Below are 19,211 nucleotides of genomic sequence, written 5' to 3' on the forward strand. Positions count from 1 at the left end.
AAATTCTTAGTGGAATTTTAATCATTATACCAGCTGGTCCAGTGGTTCAGGTCCAGTCCTGTTACACCAGGAGGACAGCTGGTCCAGTGGTTCAGGTCCAGTCCTGTTACACCAGGAGGACAGCCGGTCCAGTGGTTCAGGTGCAGTCTCGATAGACCGGGTAGGATACAGCCTGAAGAAATTATCAACACCAGCAGTACAACAGGCAATACACTGAATCAGAACGAGTTCATGTAGCTGAAGGCGACACGTATCACTATCCCTCTCTTGTCGTATTTACTTGTATTCGTGGTGAAACTACAGTGCGCTCATACAGAAGCAGTGCCGAAAAGCACCTGTGCCGCCCTCAGCAGACGGAGTACTCATCTCTCTCTCGGCTGCGTCAGGCGGATACCCGCTCCGACCCGTGGGGAGTGCACAGAGAAACAGGCTCGGCTCGTCCGGGCTCATTCAGCGCAGCTGCTGCTCGTCACTGGCCGTCCCCCGCGTGTAAGGGGAGCGTCTCCGTGAAGGAAAACAAAAGCGAGATAACTTCACACGCGCCTGCAGCGCCCCCCCACGTTGCCTGTGACGCAAATCCGCTGCGCCGGCGCCTGAGTCGGGGGGGAGGGAGCAGGAGAAGACAACAACAGCTGGCGAGGAAGACTAACAGCGAAGCGTGCGTCTCGCGTGTCGCCGCTGTCACTGCGCCGCTCCCGGTCTTCAGGTGGTTTTTGTGATGCCGTCGCGACGGGCTGAGGTGAGCGCCGCAAGCCGGAGGCGAGGCGGGTGTGTCTCCTCTCCTGTCGCCCAGTAGGATTCCGGTTCATTTTATTTCTCTGGCGGATGCGGCACTGTAACGCTGCTCGTGTTTATTTATCTGTTTGTTTGTTTATGTCCCGGCGTGCGCGGGCGGCTGTCACGCCGTTGGAGCTGCGGAAATGGCGCAGAGCCGCTGCGCATAATGCGGTACTGGCTGGGATCATCATCACTGCTTCAGATTCACGTTTTTAATTTTGGTTATGTTTTTGTTTTGAGGTCAGTGTTTTACAGCTGGTTTACAATTATTTCATTTTGTAAACCTAACCTCTCAGAAAAAGCTCTGGAGTTCATTACAAGGTTGGTGATGGCTATAATTAATTTTCAGCAGCTGCTCCGTCTTTTGATTACAGTGCTTCGAACACACACGATTCTCTTACATTATTTCACTGTAGTAAAACAATTACGAGATTTCCCATGTCGCTTTCGCATGGTTGTGGCAGTTATCCCTCGATGGGCACTCTGCTCGAACCCTGAGCCGAGCTATGCCTTGTTTCCACCCACAGGTGGTGTCATGAGTTACTATACCAACCTCTCTGTGCCTGAACCAGATCTCACTGGGCTTTGCTGCACTGCACTGTGCTTTTACCCTGATCTCACTGGGCTTTACTGCACTGTACTGAGCTTTTATGCTGATCTCACTGTGATTTACTGCACTGTACTGAGCTTTTACCCTGATCTCACTGTGATTTACTGCACTGTACTGAGCTTTTACCCTGATCTCATTGGGCTTTACTGCACTGAACTGTGCTTTTACCCTGATCTCACTGTGATTTACTGAACTGCACTGCACCTTTACCATGCTTTCAGCACCTTTTGACACCTTACTCCATTTTGTCCCATGATTTACTGTACTTTGGAAAGTATTTAAAAGCAGTTAGTCCTTCAAAAACTGAACCACTTGAATGAGACTCAAAACTGTTCTGTTTACTGACCATCGTAATGCTCTTTCCCTTGTGTCCTGTGTTTGTTAGGACTCCTGGCCTCCCTGTGCTATTCCAGAATCCTGCTCGATGGGGTGTGACTTGTGTGTGTGAGAGAGAGAGTGCCAATGCTTCTTCTCTCCTCTTTCTGTCAGCTGTTATAAGTTAAACTGTCAGTCTTTCCGAGAGGCTGCTGGATTTGTGTTTATCTCTGAGTGACTGTGTGGGTTTATCAGTGTCTCCCTGTGACTGTATCCATTTGCTGGCCTGTGTGACTGTGTGTCTGTGGGTCTCCGTGTGACTGTGTGGGTCTCTGTGTGCCTGAGGGACTGTGGGATTGTGTGGGTCTCTGAGATCTTCGTACCCACCTGTCTGTGGGTCTGTGGGTCTGTATGTCTTGGTGACTGTGTGGGTCTCTGTCTTCGTACCCAGCTGTCTGTCTGTGTGTCTTGGTGACTGTGTGACTGTGTGGGTCTCTGTCTTCGTACCCAGCTGTCTGTCTGTGTGTCTTGGTGACTGTGTGACTGTGTGGGTCTCTGTCTTCGTACCCAGCTGTCTGTCTGTGTGTCTTGGTGACTGTGTGGGTCTCTGTCTTCGTACCCAGCTGTCTGTCTGTGTGTCTTGGTGACTGTGTGGGTCTCTGTCTTCGTACCCAGCTGTCTGTCTGTGTGTCTTGGTGACTGTGTGGGTCTCTGTCTTCGTACCCAGCTGTCTGTCTGTGTGTCTTGGTGACTGTGTGGGTCTCTGTCTTCGTACCCAGCTGTCTGTCTGTGTGTCTTGGTGACTGTGTGACTGTGTGGGTCTCTGTCTTCGTACCCAGCTGTCCGTCTGTGTGTCTTGGTGACTGTGTGGGTCTCTGTCTTCGTACCCAGCTGTCCGTCTGTGTGTCTTGGTGACTGTGTGACTGTGTGGGTCTCTGTCTGAGATCTTCTTACCCACCTGTCTGTCTGGGTGGCAGTCTGTCCGTCCCGCTCATCCACATGGGCAGGTGCCCCAGTGCCCCCGTCTGCCCGTCCACCCGCCCCCCTGCACCCCCATGACCGAGTACTACGAGGAGGGGGGGCTCCTGTACGAGCGCAGCGCCCCCGTGAGGGTGAAGGTGGAATCGCCGGAGCAGCTGCTCAAGGCTGGGGCTCTCTCAGAGGACGGGTTCCCCGGAGACGAGGAAGAGGAGGAGGATGACGAGGCCGGCTGCGACAGGGACGGGGGGCCGGCTGGTGAGCTCCCCTTCAACGTGGTGGTGGTGCACCCCAACACGGTAGAGCCGGGGATCCCCACAGATGACTACACCCTCCCCGAGCAAAGTAAGACCCCCGTTCGTCTTCTTTTGTTTCCCTTTAGATTGAACGTGTCCTCTTTTAATACATCATGACTCACACACCGCGATGGACTGGACTGGACTGGACTGACTGGACTGGACTGACTGGACTGGGAGCTGGACTAGTGACTCACTGGGATTATAATCAGACTCACTGACTCTGAGAGCAGTCTGAGACTCTCCAGGCTGGACTGGACTGACTGGACTGGACTGGGAGCTGGACTAGTGACTCACTGGGATTATAATCAGACTCACTGACTCTGAGAGCAGTCTGAGACTCTCCAGGCTGGACTGGACTGACTGGACTGGACTGGGAGCTGGACTAGTGACTCACTGGGATTATAATCAGACTCACTGACTCTGAGAGCAGTCTGAGACTCTCCAGGCTGGACTGGACTGACTGGACTGGGAGCTGGACTAGTTCAGGTTCAGGTCAAACCGAGGCCAGTACCGGTCCGGTCCGCGGTTCTGGTCGGGCTGGGTGAGCCGTGCCTGGCGCTGACGCCCGCGTCCCGTTCGCAGACGGCGCGGTCGCGGGGGGCAAGCGGAAGAGCCGCTTCAGCGGGGCGGAGCTGGAGGTGCTGGTGTCGGAGGTGACGAGCCGCGAGGGCGAGCTGTTCGGGCCGGCGGGCCGGCTGCGGCGCCGAGAGCGGGAGCGCATCTGGGCCGACATCCTGGAGCGCGTCAACGCCGTCTCCCGCGTGCCCCGCACCCTCCGCGAGGTCAAGAAGCGCTGGGACGACCTGAAGAGGCGCAACGGGGGCCGGCTGGCGGACGCCCGGCACCGCCGCCGCTGCCCGCCCCAGAGGGAGGCCCTCCCTGCGGGCCGCGGTGGGCCGGCGAGCCCCAGGCTTCAGGCCCGACACAGGCCCGGTACGGCCAGGGGCAAGGCCAGCACCGGAGTCTGCACTCCCGCGGCAGGTAGGAGGAGAGACTCTGTCCCTCTGTCACTCCAGCGCCCCCTGTGTGTGGTTTTTAGCAGAGTGACGACACTCTAGCGCCCCCTGTGTGCAGAGTTTAGTGACTCTAGCGCCCCCTGTGTGCAGAGTGTGGACACTGTAGCGCCCCCTGTGTGGAGAGTGTGGACACTCTAGCGCCCCCTGTGTGCAGACTGTGGACACTCTAGCGCCCCCTGTGTGCGGAGTGAGGAGACTGCCCAGTCCTCAGCAGTGAGGAGGTTGAATGAGCAGCTCTCGGATGAAGATCTGGACTGTACTCATGCAATAAATCCTTGATATATGATATGTTAAGAGTTTGTCTAAGGGGTTTAGTCATTACTGTACAGATTTGCTTGTGCGGTCCACAAGATCATGTGGACGAATGACTTGAGGGTTTGTCTCTCTCTCCGTCTGTCCGCTCCCCCTCTCTCCTTCCCTCCTTCCCTCCTCTCTTCTTGATCCTTCTGCCCCCATCTCTCTCTCTCTCTCTCTCCCTCCTGTTTCCTGCACCACTCCTCTCGCCCTCTCTCACCTCTCACCTCCTCTCTCTCCTGCCCCCCTCTCTCACCCTCTCTCTTCCTCTCGCCCTCTCCCCAGGGGCAGGTCTGGGGCTCCCAGCGGAGAGAGGGGACGAGGAGCGAGAGGGAGACGAGGGAGTGGAGGAGCTGAAGGGAGGAGTGGGGGGGCAGGAGGAAGACGCCGGAGAGGAAGAAGGGGAGAGCACGGAGGACAGACTGGGCCTGGGGGTGGGCGTGGGGGTGGAGTTGGGACCCTCCTCTGCAGAGCGCTGGCTGCCGCCCTCCCCCCTCTACAGTGCCCCCTTTCTCAACGGGACGCCACACCCCAGCCCCCCGCCACCCCCCATCCCGCCAGACCTTGTGGGGGCCCCTCGTGGCCCCTGGTTGGAGGAGGAGCTTCGTGGGCTGAGCGAGGCCGCAGTTCGCCTGGGGGACCAGGTGGAGCTGAGCCTGAGGGAGTGGGGGGAAGCTTTTCAGCGCGACGCGCGGACTCTCGCAGCCTCACAGGAAGCCCTGGCCGCCAGCCTGCAGCAGAACAACATCCTCCTGCAGAGGCTGCTGGGAATTCTGGAGAGACAGCAGCCGCAACCCCAGCCCCCTCCTGCACCGCCACCACCCCCTGATCTCCTGGATGGTACAGCCCAGCCTGATCCACTGCCAGCAGCATCCGGGAGGATCCAACGGCCACGGCGGGGGAGGCCAGGCGATCAGAAGAGACGTCGAAGACGCCATGTTTGAAATCAAAACAGGAAAAGGACAACGACAAAAACTATTTTGCCTTTTTCTTTTATTTTATTACCTTAAGAAGATACTTGTTGAATCTGCTGATGGAGTAAAGTCCAGTCCAGCTTGGAGAGTCTCAGACTGCTCTGTCAGTGTCAGTGTGAGTCTGATTATAATCCCAGTGAATCACTAATCCAGCTCCCAGTCCAGTCAGTCCAGTGCACTGGAGTGGTTAAGCCATTTATATCGAATGTTAAAAGACAATCACTTGGCAGCTTCAGAAGTTCACTAGAGTCGACCTTTCGTTTTCATAAAAGTGTGTTGAAGATTTTAAATTGTGTTGTTGGAGCATGCTCTCGTTTCCTCCTATAGTTAAAGACATGCTGGTGGGTTAATTGGCTTCTGGGAAAACTGGCCCTGGTGTGAGTGTGTGTGTGTGTCCTGTGATGGATTGGCCCTGGTGTGAGTGTGTGTCTGTGTCTGTGTGTCTCCTGTGATGGACTGGCCCTGGGGTGTGTGTGTGTGTCTCCTGTGATGGACTGGCCCCGGGGTGAGTGTGTGTGTCTGTGTGTCTTCTGTGATGGACTGGCCCTAGTGTGTGTGTGTCTGTGTGAGGCAGAACTCCCAGCTGTCATTGATACACAGCGCCAACTCGTGTCTCATCTGACTTCATCCTCCGCCCTGTATCTACATAATATATATATATCTGTACAAACTTACGGTTTTGCAACCAACTGATTACTTCAAAAAGAGCATAATGCAAAAAGGACCCTAACAGAACACATTAATATGATGGGCGGCCCACAGTGGGGGGTTCGGGGTCCTGGCCTCTCCCCGGGACACGGGTCCGAAAACTTCTGGTCCTGCGGGAAGAGAGTGCCCCCTACTGGTGCACCTGCTGCAATGACAGCCGCCACCCGGCTTCCTCTCACCCCCAGTACCGACGCGCCCTTTGAATCTTCTTTTTGAGCTCCTTAATCATGAGCTGGTAATGAGGTAAAAGAAAAGTAAAACATGGTATTCAGGTCTCTAGTTCATCGGCTGAGCCCGACTATGAGAATATGGAGTTTGTCCACAAGAACCGGTACATTTTTACCACGCAAACCTTCCCCGCGGGTCCGAACGCACATCACCGCCCTGGGGGGAGCCTTCCAAGCAAACGGTGTGGTTTGTGTGGAAAATGCGAAATAAAAACCGGTGCAGAAGCGCGGCTCTTGACACAGCAGAGACCGCTTCTCGTCTGCAGGGTAACGTCACACGCCTGGAGGCTTGTGCGGCGAAGGGGGTGGGCAGTGCTGGCCCAACATGGCCGGTGTGTGCGTGCAGAAGCCCCGGGACGGCGCCCTGGACGGGCCGCTGCCGGGCCCGCAGGACCCCCGCGCTTCGCTGAGCCCCGCCGGATCGACCCCCGTCCCACGCAGCCGCGACGGTGAAGCCGGGGAGGGCAGCGGGGCGGCGGCCGGCAGCGGCGGGGTCCTGAAAGCCCCGGTGCCGGCGAGAGAAAACACCACCGCGGCTCTTTCAGCCCCGGCGGAGGCCTCGGCGATCCTCGGCCTCGCCTGCGCCAGCCAGCGGGGACAGGCGCGTTCCGAGCCGGCGCCGGCACTCGGGCAGATCACGGGAACAAGCGAGAATCGCAAAAACACGGGTGAGAGAAGGGGAGGAAGTTCTATGACCTTACGCCGGTCAGCAACCATACAAAAAATGTTTTTTTTTTGTTTTTAGCTATTTACGATTGTAGTTGATGAGTCTATTGTATTAACCAGGATAGTCACGTTGTCTTAAGAGCACAGAGTGAACATCGATGAACTAAAGAAGCATTCGGAAATCATTAAAAAAAAACATGTAGTTTTACTAATTATTGCTGTTAGTACTCGAACCTCCGGTGGCAGAACTTCCTTAACAAAGAAGCAGGGAACCTATTTCAAACACTATTCCTTCAATAATGTTTATGTGTCGAGCCCTGGCGTCTTCACTCCCTCTGTCTTTGTGTGGTTTGGCTGTATTGCCAATTATCTGTTAATAAACAGATAATTAATTAGGGGCGGATAGGTGCGTGCTGCTTGTGTGTGGCCGGTGCACTATCCGGCCGGTCCGCACGCCTTGAGCTCTTCCCAACTCCTGCTCTCCCTGTTCCGCGGTGGAACCCTTAATTGACGACTGGGAGACGATAGACTCGATGCCTGACTGATGAGGACAGGTATAACCTGGGGAGATGTGCTTGCCCACGGTTCATTGGGTGTGATGAAATGGGGGACGCAGTGGTCCGCACTGCTGCCTGACAGCGTGGGGGGCCCCGGGGTGCTGTCTGTGGGGAGTCTGCACGGTCTCCCGGTGTCAGCGGACTTTTCCTTCGATGCTTTTCCTCCCACGCTCCCGTGGTGGACTGGTGTCCAGTCCAGGGGTTGTGAGCCTGTGTCCCGTGGTGGACTGGTGTCCAGTCCAGGGGGTGTGAACCTGTGTCCCGTGGTGGACTGGTATCCAGTCCAGGGTGTACCCCGCTTTGTGCCTGTTGCTCACTGGGATGGGCTCCATCTTCCTCAGACCCTGTACTGGGTAGAGTGGTCGGGAAATGGATGGGTGTCCTATATGCGCAGGCGGGCAGTGTCCCGGGACAGGAAGACACTCTGAGCAGCGCGCTTCTCCTGTGTGCGGTGACGGTGCCGAGGATGGCGGGGGCTGACCGGTGGGCCGCTGTCCGTGTCGTTCCAGGCTCTGCGGCGGAGGGTCCGGGCTGCGCGGTGTCCGGGGGGAGGAGGAGGAGGAGGAGTCCGGAGAGCCGGGGCAGCGGGAAGAGGAAGAGGAGTGCCGCCACTGGCGGGGGGCAGCCGACGGCCCGCCCCCGCCGCCGGCGCGCCCCGGAGAAGCTGTACCGCTGCCCGCTGTGCCGCCAGGAGTTCCAGTACCGCGTGTCGGTGAACGCCCACATGAGGGCGCACTCCCTGGAGAGCCCCTTCCGCTGCCTGGAGTGCGGCAAGGGCCTGCCCTCCGGCCCGGCGCTGCACGCGCACCAGCGCTCCCACGCCGCGCTCAAGCCCTACGAGTGCCCCGAGTGCGGCGCCGCCTTCCGGCACCGCTCGGCGATGGCGGCCCACCGGCGCCGGCACTGGGCCCGCCGCCCCTTCCAGTGCAGCCTGTGCGGCAAGCGCTTCCGGCTCGGCGGCCACCTGCTCCGGCACCGCTTCCTGCACACGGGCCAGAGGCCCTTCCGCTGCCCCGACTGCGGGCGCACCTTCGCCTTCGCCGGCAGCGCGCGCGCCCACGGGCGGCTGCACCGGCGCCGGGCGGGCGGGGGGCCGCCGCAGACCCACGGGGAGGAGGAAGAGGCGGGAGGAGGAGGAGGAGGCGGCGGCGGGAGCCGGGCAGCAGCAGCAGCAGCAGAGGCGGCAGAACCGGCCGCGCGGAGGGCCTGGGCCGGCCAGCTGAGCCGGAAGCTCCCGGGCTGCCCCGAGTGCGGCAGGGCGTTCCGGCACCGCGCGGCGCTGGCGGCCCACCGGCGCCGGCACACGGGCGAGCGGCCCTTCCAGTGCAGCCTGTGCGGCAAGCGCTTCCGGCTCGGCTGCTCCCTGCACCGGCACCTCTTCCTGCACACGGGCCAGAGGCCCTTCCGCTGCCCCGACTGCGGCCGCACCTTCGCCTTCGCCCGCAGCGCGCGCGCCCACGGGCGGCTGCACCGGCGCCGGCCCCACCGCTGCCCGCACTGCCGCCGGGCCTTCCGGCAGGAGGCGGAGCTGGGCCGGCACCTGCTCCTCGCCCACGCCGGCGCCGGCGGGAAGCCCCTCCCCTGGCCGGGCAGCCCGCCGGCGCACCAGAAGACCCCCGCCCGCGCGCAGCAGCGCCCCCCGGAGGCCGGGGACCCCCGGAGGGAGTGGGGCCGGGGCGGGGCGGGGGACCAGGGTGCGGAGGGCTGGCCTGCCTGGGGGGCCAGCAGGGGGGCGGCGCAGGGGTCTCTGCTGTGTAACGGACTGACGTGGGGGCAGTTCGCCTGGCCGCCGGCGCTGCAGGGCAGGGCGGCCCGGCGGGCGCCAGGCTGGGACGCGGCGGCGGGGGCGTCGCCCACTCCACGCCAGCGGGACTCGACCGCCGTCCCGCGCCGCCCCGCCCCTCCAGCTGCCCCCCATCTCGGGGAGGAGAGGGGCGCGCGGGGGGCAGCGAAGCCCTTCCTTCTTCCTCCTCTTCCTCCTGCTCCCCTGGTTCGGCTCGAGGACCTGAAGCGTGGCTCCGTGCCCCCCCCGGCGCGGCCCCCGGGAGACAGGGGGGCCCCTCAGCCTCAGCCTCAGCCGCAGAAGGACAGGCGCCCCCACGCCCCCGGCAGCCCTGCCCTGCAGCGCCCCCCGGTGGACCGGCGCCTGCAGTGCATGATCTGCGGCCGGTCGTACCCCCGCGAGCTGGACCTGCACCAGCACTACATGCAGCACGCGCAGGGGCAGATCTGAGGCCGCCCGGCTCCGGGTTCCAGAGGCCACTGGGACACTGGGACTGCACTGGCACTGGTACCGGCTCCGGGTTCGAGAGGCCACTGGGACACTGGGACTGCACTGGCACTGGTACCGGCTCCAGGTTCGAGAGGCCCCAGGCCAGAACCTGGGACACTGGGACTGTGTCCTGGCCTGGGAAGAAATAAGCTTGGCTGACTTTTACTCCTGCCGCAGTGCCGGGAGATTCGGTGTTGTGTGTGTGTGTGTGCGCGAGCGAGTGAGAGTGTGTGTGCGTGCGTGCGTGTGTGCGCGCGAGCGAGCGAGTGAGAGTGTGTTGGTGTGAGAGTTGCAGGACTTGTTTGTGATTCTTCTGGAAGCCCAATAAAGTGATTCAGTCTGGAGAGGTCTGTTGTCTGACTTGACCCTTGACCCGGCCAAGCTGCACAGCCCTGTTACTGAGACCGGTTCCCTGGTCCCAGGACACACCTGGACGAGATCCCCCAGTCAGGACAGGAAGGGCTTCTTTACACAGGGTGGTGGGGGTGTGGAACAACCTGCACTGTATGTTGGCAAAGCTGATATAACTATTAAACTTAATTCATGAGACAGGAACAAGTAATAGGTTTATTCCATGCTGAAAAATAGAGGAAACAAAACACACAATTTTGGCCGTGGAGCCTGGCCAGTACCTGGATGGGAGACCTCCTGGGAAAAACTAAGGTTGCTGCTGGAAGAGGTGTTAGTGGGGCCAGTAGGCGGCGCTCACCCTGCAGTCCATGTGGGTCCTAATGCCCCAGTGTAGTGACGGGGACACTATACTGTAAACAGGCACCATCCTTCGGATGAGACGTAAAACAGAGGTCCTGACTCTCCGTGGTCATTAACAATCCCAGAGTGTCTCTCTAGAGGAGTAGGGGTGTTACCCCGGCGTCCTGGCCAAATTTTCCCCCTGGCCCTTACCAGTCATGGCCTCCTAATAACCCCCCTCTCTGAACTGGCTTCATCACTCTGCTCTCCTCCCCACTGAGAGCTGGTGTGTGGGGAGAGTACTGGTGCATCATCCAGGTGGGGCTGCACACTGGTGGTGTTGGAGGGGATCCCCATTACCTGTAAAGTGCTATTAGTGGAGTGTCCAGAAAAGCGCTATATAAGTGTAAGCAATTATTATTATTATTATTATTATTATTATTATTATTATTATTATTACTGCTTGTTCAGAGCCATTCAGCTCAATGGGGTAATTTTGTTCGTTTTACAGCACCGGATGAGCTGTTGGAACCTGTTTAATTAGTCCAGTTCAGACAGTAAGGTGCTGCTTATCCAGAACCAGGACTGGACTCCTTTGGACCGGTGTCACAGCTGCTGGCCCTGTGTTCTACTCTTCTTTTACCGAACCTGCGGGCCGCTTTTGTGAATATCGGCACTGCGCCAATGGGGGACGCAGCACAATGAAGGGCCCGCCCCCCTCTGATGTAACCACGCTCCTCGCTCTGACATCATTGGGCTGTGACGGCCAGGGCTGGTGACGTCATCAGTGCTATGCTCGGAGCAGGCGAAATCGGGTAAGTTTTGGGCATTTCTTGTTCCTTCTTTCATCGGGTGGGAACATACCCCTCTCCCCCCCCATCTGTCGCCCTGGTGACTGATAGCGAGCACAGGGGCTTGTAGAGATGTAGACCTGTTTTTTAAAGAAAAGGGCTCAAGTCGTCTAACCTCCTGGTATGACAGACAGAAGTTGAGGCTGCGGCTGTAGCTCAGGGGATCTTCATTGTTATCGGAGCTGGACGGTGTCCGTCCGAGCGCACCTTGCTTTCCGTGCAAGTTGTTCTAAATGAAATGTCCTTCCCTGCCTTTAAAGGCGAGGGTCCAGCTCTCCCGGACCTTGTCTGCGGGCTGCGAGCGCTGCGGGCTCGTCTCCGCGATGCCCACAGCAGCCTTCCTGCTGCCCGGCCCGGCCGGACCCCCCGCCGGCCAGCGGCGATGGAAACAAACTCACTTCCTGCCGATTGCTACGAGCGGAAGGAAAACTCCTCCGCCTGAAGCTCCGCCTTTCTGAAAATATCTCTCCTGGCTGTTGTCTCGTTGACTCTGCGGGCGGAAAGCACCCCTTTTCCCCAGAAGTTTGTAAATTATTACCACATTATAAGGCTGCTTACAAGGTTTCAGGTGTTTTCTTTTAAAATAATAATTTGGAGTCTTTCCAAGAGCTGTCTCTGAGCTTCGACAAGGCTTTTATCTAACGCAACCCCTTCCTCTCAGCCTGTCCTCTGTGCCCTGTTTGGACGGGCGAGCTCGGTCCGGTCCGTGTCTTCCAGCGATTCAGTTCCCCGAGCAGAGCGGCCCAGCTGTCTGGTTACGATCCACATGTGCTCTGAACCGTCCTGCGCCTGAGCTCCGGCTGCCGTTCTCCCGAGTGTCGGCCCGAGCCGAACCCGTGTCCGCTCCCTGTGGGCGGGTAACGGGGCCTCTTTCCACCACAGAGCAGCGCGGCCTGAGCTCAGCACTTCTGCTTCCTGCTGTTTGTGGTGGGCCGTGCCGTTCACGAGCAGCACAGTCATGACCCGCAGCTGCGGGCTCCAGGCTGGGGCTCGTGGGCTCGCTTTGCCCCAGTGAGATGCCCCCTCTGTAGGAGCGGGTAGCAAAGTCACGTTTCTGCAGCAGCTGACACCTGCTGCAGTGATGTTCCAAACAGTGGGGAAGGACAGAAGTCAGGCTGGTCAGGGTCTGGCTTCTGATCCTGGGAGGGACGTCCCTGCGGAGCCTGAGCTCCTCGTCTTCCTGTCAAAACGGGCGCGACCCCAGAGCGAGTTCTCACTGCTTCAGAGCGGAAAAACGAGCTCCCGGAGGTCTCGGACCACTGCTTCCGACTCAGGGTCGGGGGAGCTGGAGTCTATCCCATCAGTCAGCTGGGTACAGTCCCAGGGCAGACAGACGCACTCACTCACACCAGGGCCCGTTTCCCCAGATGCCAATCATATTCATAATAATCCCATCAGCATGTCTGGGAAATGAATCCATGCAAAGCTGGGGAGAACATGCAGACTCCACACAGACAGCACCCCAGGGCCCCGGAGCTCCGAGGCAGCGGTGCTGCCCACTGCTCCACTGTGGCGCTGTCCTGTGCGGCAGTGAACTCGAACCCTTGCCCGCAGGCTGCGAGAGAGAGCGTGCCCTCACCATGCCCAAGGCGGAGAGGACCATCCGCAGGGATGAGAGACGGGACTCCAGGATGCTGTTCTCCACGGGCCCTGCAGGGGGCAGCAGGGACATCCTGGAGGTGCTGTCCCAGGATCCTCGCCTCTCCCCCGAGCTTGCCCAGGACTCAGGTGAGGGACACAGACACACTGACCAGTCTCTCCAGGACCAGGACTGGACAGCCCTGCAGACACACTGACCGACCCTCCAGGACCAGGACTGGACAGCCCTGCAGACACACTGACTGTCCCTCCAGTACCAGGACTGGACAGCCCTGCAGACACACTGACTGACCCTCCAGGACCAGGACTGGACAGCCCTGCAGACATACTGACCAGTCTCTCCAGGACCAGGACTGGACAGCCCTGCAGACATACTGACCAGTCTCTCCAGGACCAGGACTGGACAGCCTTGCAGACACACTGACTGACCCTCCAGGACCAGGACTGGACAGGGTGGTCAGAGCTGAACCTGATTGTCTCCCTCCGTCACCAGATGGAAACCCTGACGATACTGTGGTAGCGGCCGACTCCGAACTCGCCTGGCAGAACAGCGTGGCCGTGACCTCGCCGACCCCGCCCCCTTTCCCCGCCGCCCCCCGCCCGCCGCCGCACGCCAGGGCCCCGCGGAGCCGCCCCCCCGCGGCCTCCTCCTCGGCCCCCGGCTCCTTCTCCTGCGACATCTGCGGCAGGCCCTTCGCCTCGGCGCAGACGCTGGGCCTGCACCGGCGCCGGCACACGGGAGAGGGCCTGCTGAGCTGCCCGCACTGCCCCAAGTCCTTCGCCGGGCTCTCCAACTTCCAGCGCCACCTGCTGGTGCACACGGGCGAGCGCCCGCACCGCTGCCCCGTCTGCGACCGCGGCTTCAACCAGGCGGTCAACCTGCGGCGCCACGTGCGCACGCACTCCCGCCAGAAGGGCTTCCCCACGCTGGCGCACCTGCTGCAGCACCAGGTGCGCCAGCGGCTCCGGCTGCAGGCCGAGGGCGACGCCCCCCCGCGCGCCGGCTCCCTCCGCGACGCCGCCCCCGGCGCGCAGGACGGGGGGCTGGCCCAGCTGCTGGCCCCCCTGCGGGGCGGCCCGGCCCGGCGCCTGCGCGAGTACCTCTTCCAGGGGGGAGTGAAGGAGGAGGAGGAGGCAGGGGCGTGGCCCGAGCCCCGGAGTCCTGGAGGAGCCCCGGAGCGCCCCGGGATCGGGACAGCGGACAGGAGGAGACGCGACGCAGCGGCAGGTAGAGACTCCGGTTCTGGATCAGTCCCTCCAGGGAAAGCCGGCCAGTGGACCCGGCGAGTCGGACTCCGGGCTGGACCAGCGCAAAGCGGCAGCTCACACAGCGCTCTGACTCGCCACAGGGCCTGCCGGCTGCAGAGACACACCGTCGTGTGAGCATTAATGTCCCCTGTCCACCCCCTGTCCACCCCCTGTCCACCTCCCTCTCCCTTGGTCTGCCCACCAGCTGCTTTGGAGAGAGCCTGGAGTGGCTCAGGCTGCTGAGGACCGGGAGTCCGACTGACAGGCACGTGCTGTGTTTTTCAGGGACGGAGGAGCTGGAGGAGGAGAAGCTGAAAGAGGCGTGTGAAGAAGAGGCGTCCGGGACACCCTTCCTCAGCGGGGGGAGAGGGGGCGGGCCCCCCAGCCCAGCGAGGAGCCCTGGGGGCCACGGACGAGCCCGGCACAGTGACGAAGGGGGGGGAGGGCACAGAGAAGATCTGGGAGGGGCAATCGACCTGCGGGGCATTTCGGTGGTGGTGGTGGGCGGCGATGATGATGATGATGATGATGATGATGATGATGAGGAAGATGCAGGAGACACAGGAGCAAAGCTGGAGGAAGAAGAGGAAAGAGGAAGGACTTTCCGGCCGCCGCCGGCAGGCGAGCTCGGCGGGACCCCCGCTCCGCCGGTCAGGGGGCGCCGCTGCCCCCCGTACACCTGCGGCAGGTGTGGCCGGCGCTTCGCCTGCAAGTCCAACTTCAACCGGCACTGGAAGGTGCACTCGGGCGAGAGGCCCTACAGCTGCACCGTCTGCGGCCGGCGCTTCAGCCAGGTGTCCAACTGCCGGCGCCACCAGCAGGCACACCTGGCTCCGCCGGGACAGAGCGTCAGCCCGCGCGAGGAGGAGGGGGAGGAGGGGGAGGAGGAGGAGGAGGAGGAGGAGGAGCAGGAGCAGGAGCAGGAGCAGGAGCAGGAGCTGGCAGGGAGCGAGGGTGAGCAGCGGGGGAGTCACGGGGGAGGAGGAGGAGGAGACGAGGAAGGCGGGGGCGCCTCCAAAGGCGAGCCTGACCGGCCGGGCGACGAGGAGGGAGAGGAAGAGGAGGGCCGAGGCGGGGCGCAGAGGGCAGGGGGGCCCCCCGGGGCCCGGCTGTACCGCTGCAGCGCCTGCGGGCGCCGGTTCACCTGCAAGTCCAACCTGCACCGGCACTGGAAGGTGCACACGGGCGAGAGGCCCTACAGCTGCCCCGTCTGCGGCCGGCGCTTCAGCCAGGTGTCCAACTGTCGGCGCCACCTGCGCTCCCACACCCAGGACCGGCCCTACCGCTGCCCGCACTGCGGCAAGACCTTCATCCAGACCGTGCACCTGCGCAACCACCTGCGCACGCACGCGCCGCACCAGGCGCAGGGGGGCCGCGCCGGCGGGGGCAGGGCGGCCGCGAGGAGGAGGCGAGAGGAGCAGAGGGGGCCCCGCGGGGCCCGGGCGGGAGGCGGGCCGGCGCGGGAGGCCTACATCTGCTCGCTGTGCGGCGTGACCTGCGGCTCGGTGCCCAGCCTGCAGAGCCACCAGGAGGTGATCCACGGCATCGGCACCGCGGGGGGCAGGCGGGCCGTGTGCCCGCTGTGCGGCCGCGTCTTCACGTCCGCCTCCAACCTGAAGAAGCACCAGGTGGTGCACTCCGGGCAGAGGCCCTACCGCTGCGAGGACTGCGGGCGCACCTTCAACCAGTCCGGCAACGCGCTGCGGCACCGGCGCACCCACCACGCCCCCGGCACCGGCGCCGCGCAGGGGGCGGGCGAGAGGAAGGGGGCGCCGGCGAGGAGAGCGGCGCAGAGGGCAGAGGTCAGAGGTGAGTACCGCTGGGGACACGTTTGCCCGGGCCGAACTGTCTGATCCCCCTTAGTGCACCTGGTGCAGCAGTTTCTCTCTGATCCTGCCCCCGATCTGTGTGCAGAGGGGCCGCTGGTGCAGAGTGACCTCTGTGTGTCTCCCAGCTGGGGCCGCTGGTGCAGAGTGACCTCTGTGTGTCTCCCAGCTGGGGCCGCTGGTGCAGAACGACCCCTGTGTGTCTCCCAGCTGGGGCTGCTGGTGCAAAATGGCCGCTTAGTTAGCTTTGACAATGGGAAGTGATTTAGCTGGTCATTAAAGAAAATAAAACTTTCTTCTTTGAAAAGAGCCTTTTCTTTTTCTAATAACCTTCTGTCGTTCCTAATGCAGCAGCAAAACATGCCTCGGCTGGGGTCACGGCCCCAGACGACCTCCCTGACCCTGTGACATCATCGCCAGGGGCGGGGCTGGTAAAGGAGGAGTGGCCGGCAGCCAACCAATCAGAATCCAGAGACCTGGAGAGAACCGTCCTCCAGCCGCGGAGCAACCAATCAGCAGGAAGAGGTAAAAGCACACAAGAACTGTATTTCTGTTGCTTTTATTCGGTGTGTCCCAGCTCTGCTGATGGCTGAAGCAATGTTTGGGCCATGATATTGGTCCATTAAAGCAGTAGTCCAGCCATTTGCCTTCCTGTTCAAACCTGGCTTTAATTAATGGCTTTAATTCCGGTTTTGAACCTCCGATCAGCGATCCCAGCTGTTTGCTGAGAAGCCGAACTCATGACGAAGCTTCCAGACGACTCCGGGACATCGCTTGCTGTTCAGGACCTCCGACTTGCCGTCGAAGGGCAGTTTTTAAACTGGTGTCATGCGGATTCGGAATACCGCTGCCCAGAAGTTGGCCGGACTTACCCCACGTATCCTGGTTGCGTAGGTGTGGAGCAGGTGTTCAGGATGAGCAGTATTCCGAATTCGACCGGAGTCCTGCTCCCGTTAGGAATGGCAGTCGGGGGTCTTTGACCGCAGGACTGAGCAGAGCCAATGGGGTACCTGCGCTCTGGCTGGGGGCAGCCGGTGCAGTTTGGGGGTCTCTGAAGTGGCGGAGAGTGACATCTGGGGGTGATCTTGTCCTTGCAGCTCGGGGCGCGGAGGCCGGAGAGGAGAAGAAGGCGTCCCGGTGCGCGCTGGAAGCGGGGGAACCCCGAGACCCGCGGCCCACTCCAGAGGGGTACCCCACGGCGGCAGCGCCCCCTCTGGGGTGTGCGGAGCCCCCGTTCCCCTGCCGGGTGTGCGGGCGCAGCTTCCTGTCCCAGGGCAGCCTGAAGATCCACGAGCGTGGGCACACGGGCGAGCGCCCCTACCGCTGCCCGCTCTGCGGCAAGGGCTTCACCAACACGCCCAACTTCACGCGCCACCTGCTGGTGCACACGGGCGAGAAGCCCTGGCGCTGCGAGGACTGCGGCCGCCGCTTCAACCAGATCTCCAACCTCAACCGGCACCGGCGCAGCCACGGGCACGGCCAGCAGGGCGGCGCCGGCGCCACCAGCTCGCCGGCGGAGACAGCGCCCCCTGGGGAGCGGGCGTAGACTCGCGGGCTCTCCGCAGCCACGGACGGAATTCCGCTTACCTGGAGTCTCTGGAGCCAGCCCCCCCCCGCACCCCAGTTCAGAAGGGGTTCAGTCGTCTCCGATGGAGGAGGGGGGCAGCGACGCTGGAGGTGGCGGCCGGGCGCTGGTCAGGGGGTGGGGGAAGGAAGAGATGGGAGTTCAGGCTGCGCTACCTCACAACTCTTGGGGTTCTGATTTGTTCCTGTGTGTGTGTGTGTGTGTGTGTCCCGTGGTGGACTGGCCTGAGTGTGTGTGTGTGCCTGGTGACGGTCTGGTGTCCCATCTAGGCTGTTGTGTGTCTCTCCTGATGTGCACCCTGTGCTTTTGGAACAGTGTCCAGCTTCCTGAGAAACGTAAACCAGGATTAAGCGTCTTTCTGAAGATGGATGGATAAAAGAGAAAGGACCCAGTGTGGGGGGGCAGACAGGACCGACCCAGTGAGGGGGGGCAGACAGGACCGACCCAGTGTGGGGGGGCAGACAGGACCGACCCAGTGTGGGGGGGCTGACACAGAACAGGAACTTCCTTCCCAGCTGTCAGCACATGTGTCCTTGTTCGATGTGCAATGAATTACATAACAGGCCTCTTAAGCTAGTGTATTTCTTAGACATTATTTTTAAAAATCAGTTTTTAATCTGCATGAATGTCCCCTAAGTATAGACTTGAGTTCTCCTTGATGTTGAGGTTTTGAAAACATTTAGAAGGTCTGTTTCTAATTTGTCTGCTAATTAGTACAGTTACAAGTACATTTTATTGACTGGAAACTTGGCTAGACTGAAAACTGGGTACGCTAGGGTTCTGTGAAAGAGCAGCATTTAGAAACTGCTGCAACTCCTGAGACCCCAGTCCTTCAGGGGCTCTGGGGGTCTTCAGTCAGGGGTTAAAGGTCACTGTGAATCTGGGCTCATGAAGACAGTAACTGGCTCGGCTCAGTCCCTGAGACCCCAGTGCTTCAGGGGCTCTGAGTGTATTCATTCAGGGGTTAAAGGTCACTGTGAACCTGGACACATGAAGAAAGTTACTGGCTCAGTACAGTCACCGGAAGACCAGGCCCAGAATCCTGTTGCCTTAAAATGTCTATGATGTCTGTACTGTCTGGTGTTTCCTCTGGTTTTTAGTGTAGTTTCCTGTCTTGTCTATTAAGTGCTACTCCATCCAGACAGAAGGCACCCAGTAGTAAAGACGTTTTGTCAGGTACAATGCCAACAAGTCTTTTTTTAAAAGAACTGGTTTATTTTTCTTGTTCGTATTTGAAATGTCAGGCCTGTTGAAACTCGGGAAGAGGAGAGGTGTCACCCTGGTCTCTGTTATGGCAGTGGGGGAGAGCTGGCAAAGCCTAGAAAAACATTGCTTTTGTTTCCAGTATTTTAATTTGGTTATTTTCTTAAAAAATAAAATAAATCCTGCAGTTTTTGAAGTGTTTTTGAATTGAAAACACTTGTGTGTGCCTGCATAGTGCCCTCTGCTGTTGGGATTAATATAGGGTTATAGGTCACCATTATACCACTCTTCTAAATACGTGGTGGTCTAAGGTTTGAAAACAGTTGTGCTCTTTAACAGCCGTTTTGTCACAGTCTTCGCCTGCTGGTAGGCTGGGGATTGAAAGTCATGTATTGAAATGTGTAATAGTTTAAAAGGAGCATCCCAATGTTTCCTGAGAGATGATCAATTAAAAAAGTGTTAAACTAATCAGGTTATTAAAGCCCTTAATTGTACACCTGGATCAAAAAACATTTC

General features: G+C 60.1%; 3 protein-coding genes across 5 annotated transcripts in view; all 3 read left to right on the plus strand.

Annotated features, from left to right (window-relative positions):
- LOC107080083 (uncharacterized) overlaps window positions 1–10,037 on the plus strand; it is a 28,325-nt gene extending 18,288 nt beyond the window's left edge. The window contains exons 5-6 of the mRNA XM_069185535.1: window positions 6,486–6,866; window positions 7,931–10,037. Coding sequence (XP_069041636.1) covers window positions 6,486–6,866; window positions 7,931–9,654 — 2,105 coding nt within the window. The 3' untranslated portion in view covers window positions 9,655–10,037. The remainder of the gene's footprint in view (window positions 1–6,485; window positions 6,867–7,930) is intronic.
- On the plus strand, window positions 65–5,553 carry LOC102694779 (myb-related transcription factor, partner of profilin). 3 transcript variants are annotated; one of them, XM_069185353.1, is made up of 5 exons: window positions 65–739; window positions 1,018–1,098; window positions 1,773–3,025; window positions 3,562–3,960; window positions 4,575–5,553. In XM_069185353.1, exons 3-5 carry the CDS (start codon window positions 2,758–2,760, stop codon window positions 5,231–5,233), a joined length of 1,326 nt encoding a protein of 441 aa, XP_069041454.1. In that variant the 5' UTR covers window positions 65–739; window positions 1,018–1,098; window positions 1,773–2,757; the 3' UTR covers window positions 5,234–5,553. The 3 variants fall into 3 exon arrangements, with proteins under 3 accessions (XP_069041454.1, XP_069041455.1, XP_069041453.1); XM_069185354.1 differs by having other exon boundaries at window positions 1,023–1,098; XM_069185352.1 differs by lacking the exon at window positions 1,018–1,098.
- Window positions 10,038–11,111: 1,074 nt separating the features above from the next.
- LOC102694579 (zinc finger protein 271-like) lies at window positions 11,112–19,163 on the plus strand. The gene is made up of 6 exons (XM_069185291.1): window positions 11,112–11,198; window positions 12,789–12,962; window positions 13,327–14,061; window positions 14,367–15,890; window positions 16,259–16,432; window positions 17,005–19,163. Exons 2-6 carry the CDS (start codon window positions 12,815–12,817, stop codon window positions 17,451–17,453), a joined length of 3,030 nt encoding a protein of 1,009 aa, XP_069041392.1. The 5' UTR covers window positions 11,112–11,198; window positions 12,789–12,814; the 3' UTR covers window positions 17,454–19,163.
- The last annotated feature ends 48 nt before the right edge of the window (window positions 19,164–19,211 follow it).

The sequence above is a fragment of the Lepisosteus oculatus genome, chromosome 27, assembly GCF_040954835.1.
Source record: "Lepisosteus oculatus isolate fLepOcu1 chromosome 27, fLepOcu1.hap2, whole genome shotgun sequence".
Lineage (NCBI taxonomy): Eukaryota > Metazoa > Chordata > Actinopteri > Semionotiformes > Lepisosteidae > Lepisosteus > Lepisosteus oculatus.

Coding starts and splice junctions, on each gene's coding strand:
- LOC102694779 (XM_069185353.1), top strand. CDS start 2,758: ATGACCGAGTACTACGAGGAGGGGGGGCTCCTGTACGAGCGCAGCGCC. Junction 3,026..3,561: donor CTACACCCTCCCCGAGCAAA/GTAAGACCCCCG, acceptor TCCCGTTCGCAG/ACGGCGCGGTCGCGGGGGGC. Junction 3,961..4,574: donor AGTCTGCACTCCCGCGGCAG/GTAGGAGGAGAG, acceptor CCCTCTCCCCAG/GGGCAGGTCTGGGGCTCCCA.
- LOC102694579 (XM_069185291.1), top strand. CDS start 12,815: ATGCCCAAGGCGGAGAGGACCATCCGCAGGGATGAGAGACGGGACTCC. Junction 14,062..14,366: donor GAGACGCGACGCAGCGGCAG/GTAGAGACTCCG, acceptor TGTGTTTTTCAG/GGACGGAGGAGCTGGAGGAG. Junction 16,433..17,004: donor CAACCAATCAGCAGGAAGAG/GTAAAAGCACAC, acceptor TTGTCCTTGCAG/CTCGGGGCGCGGAGGCCGGA.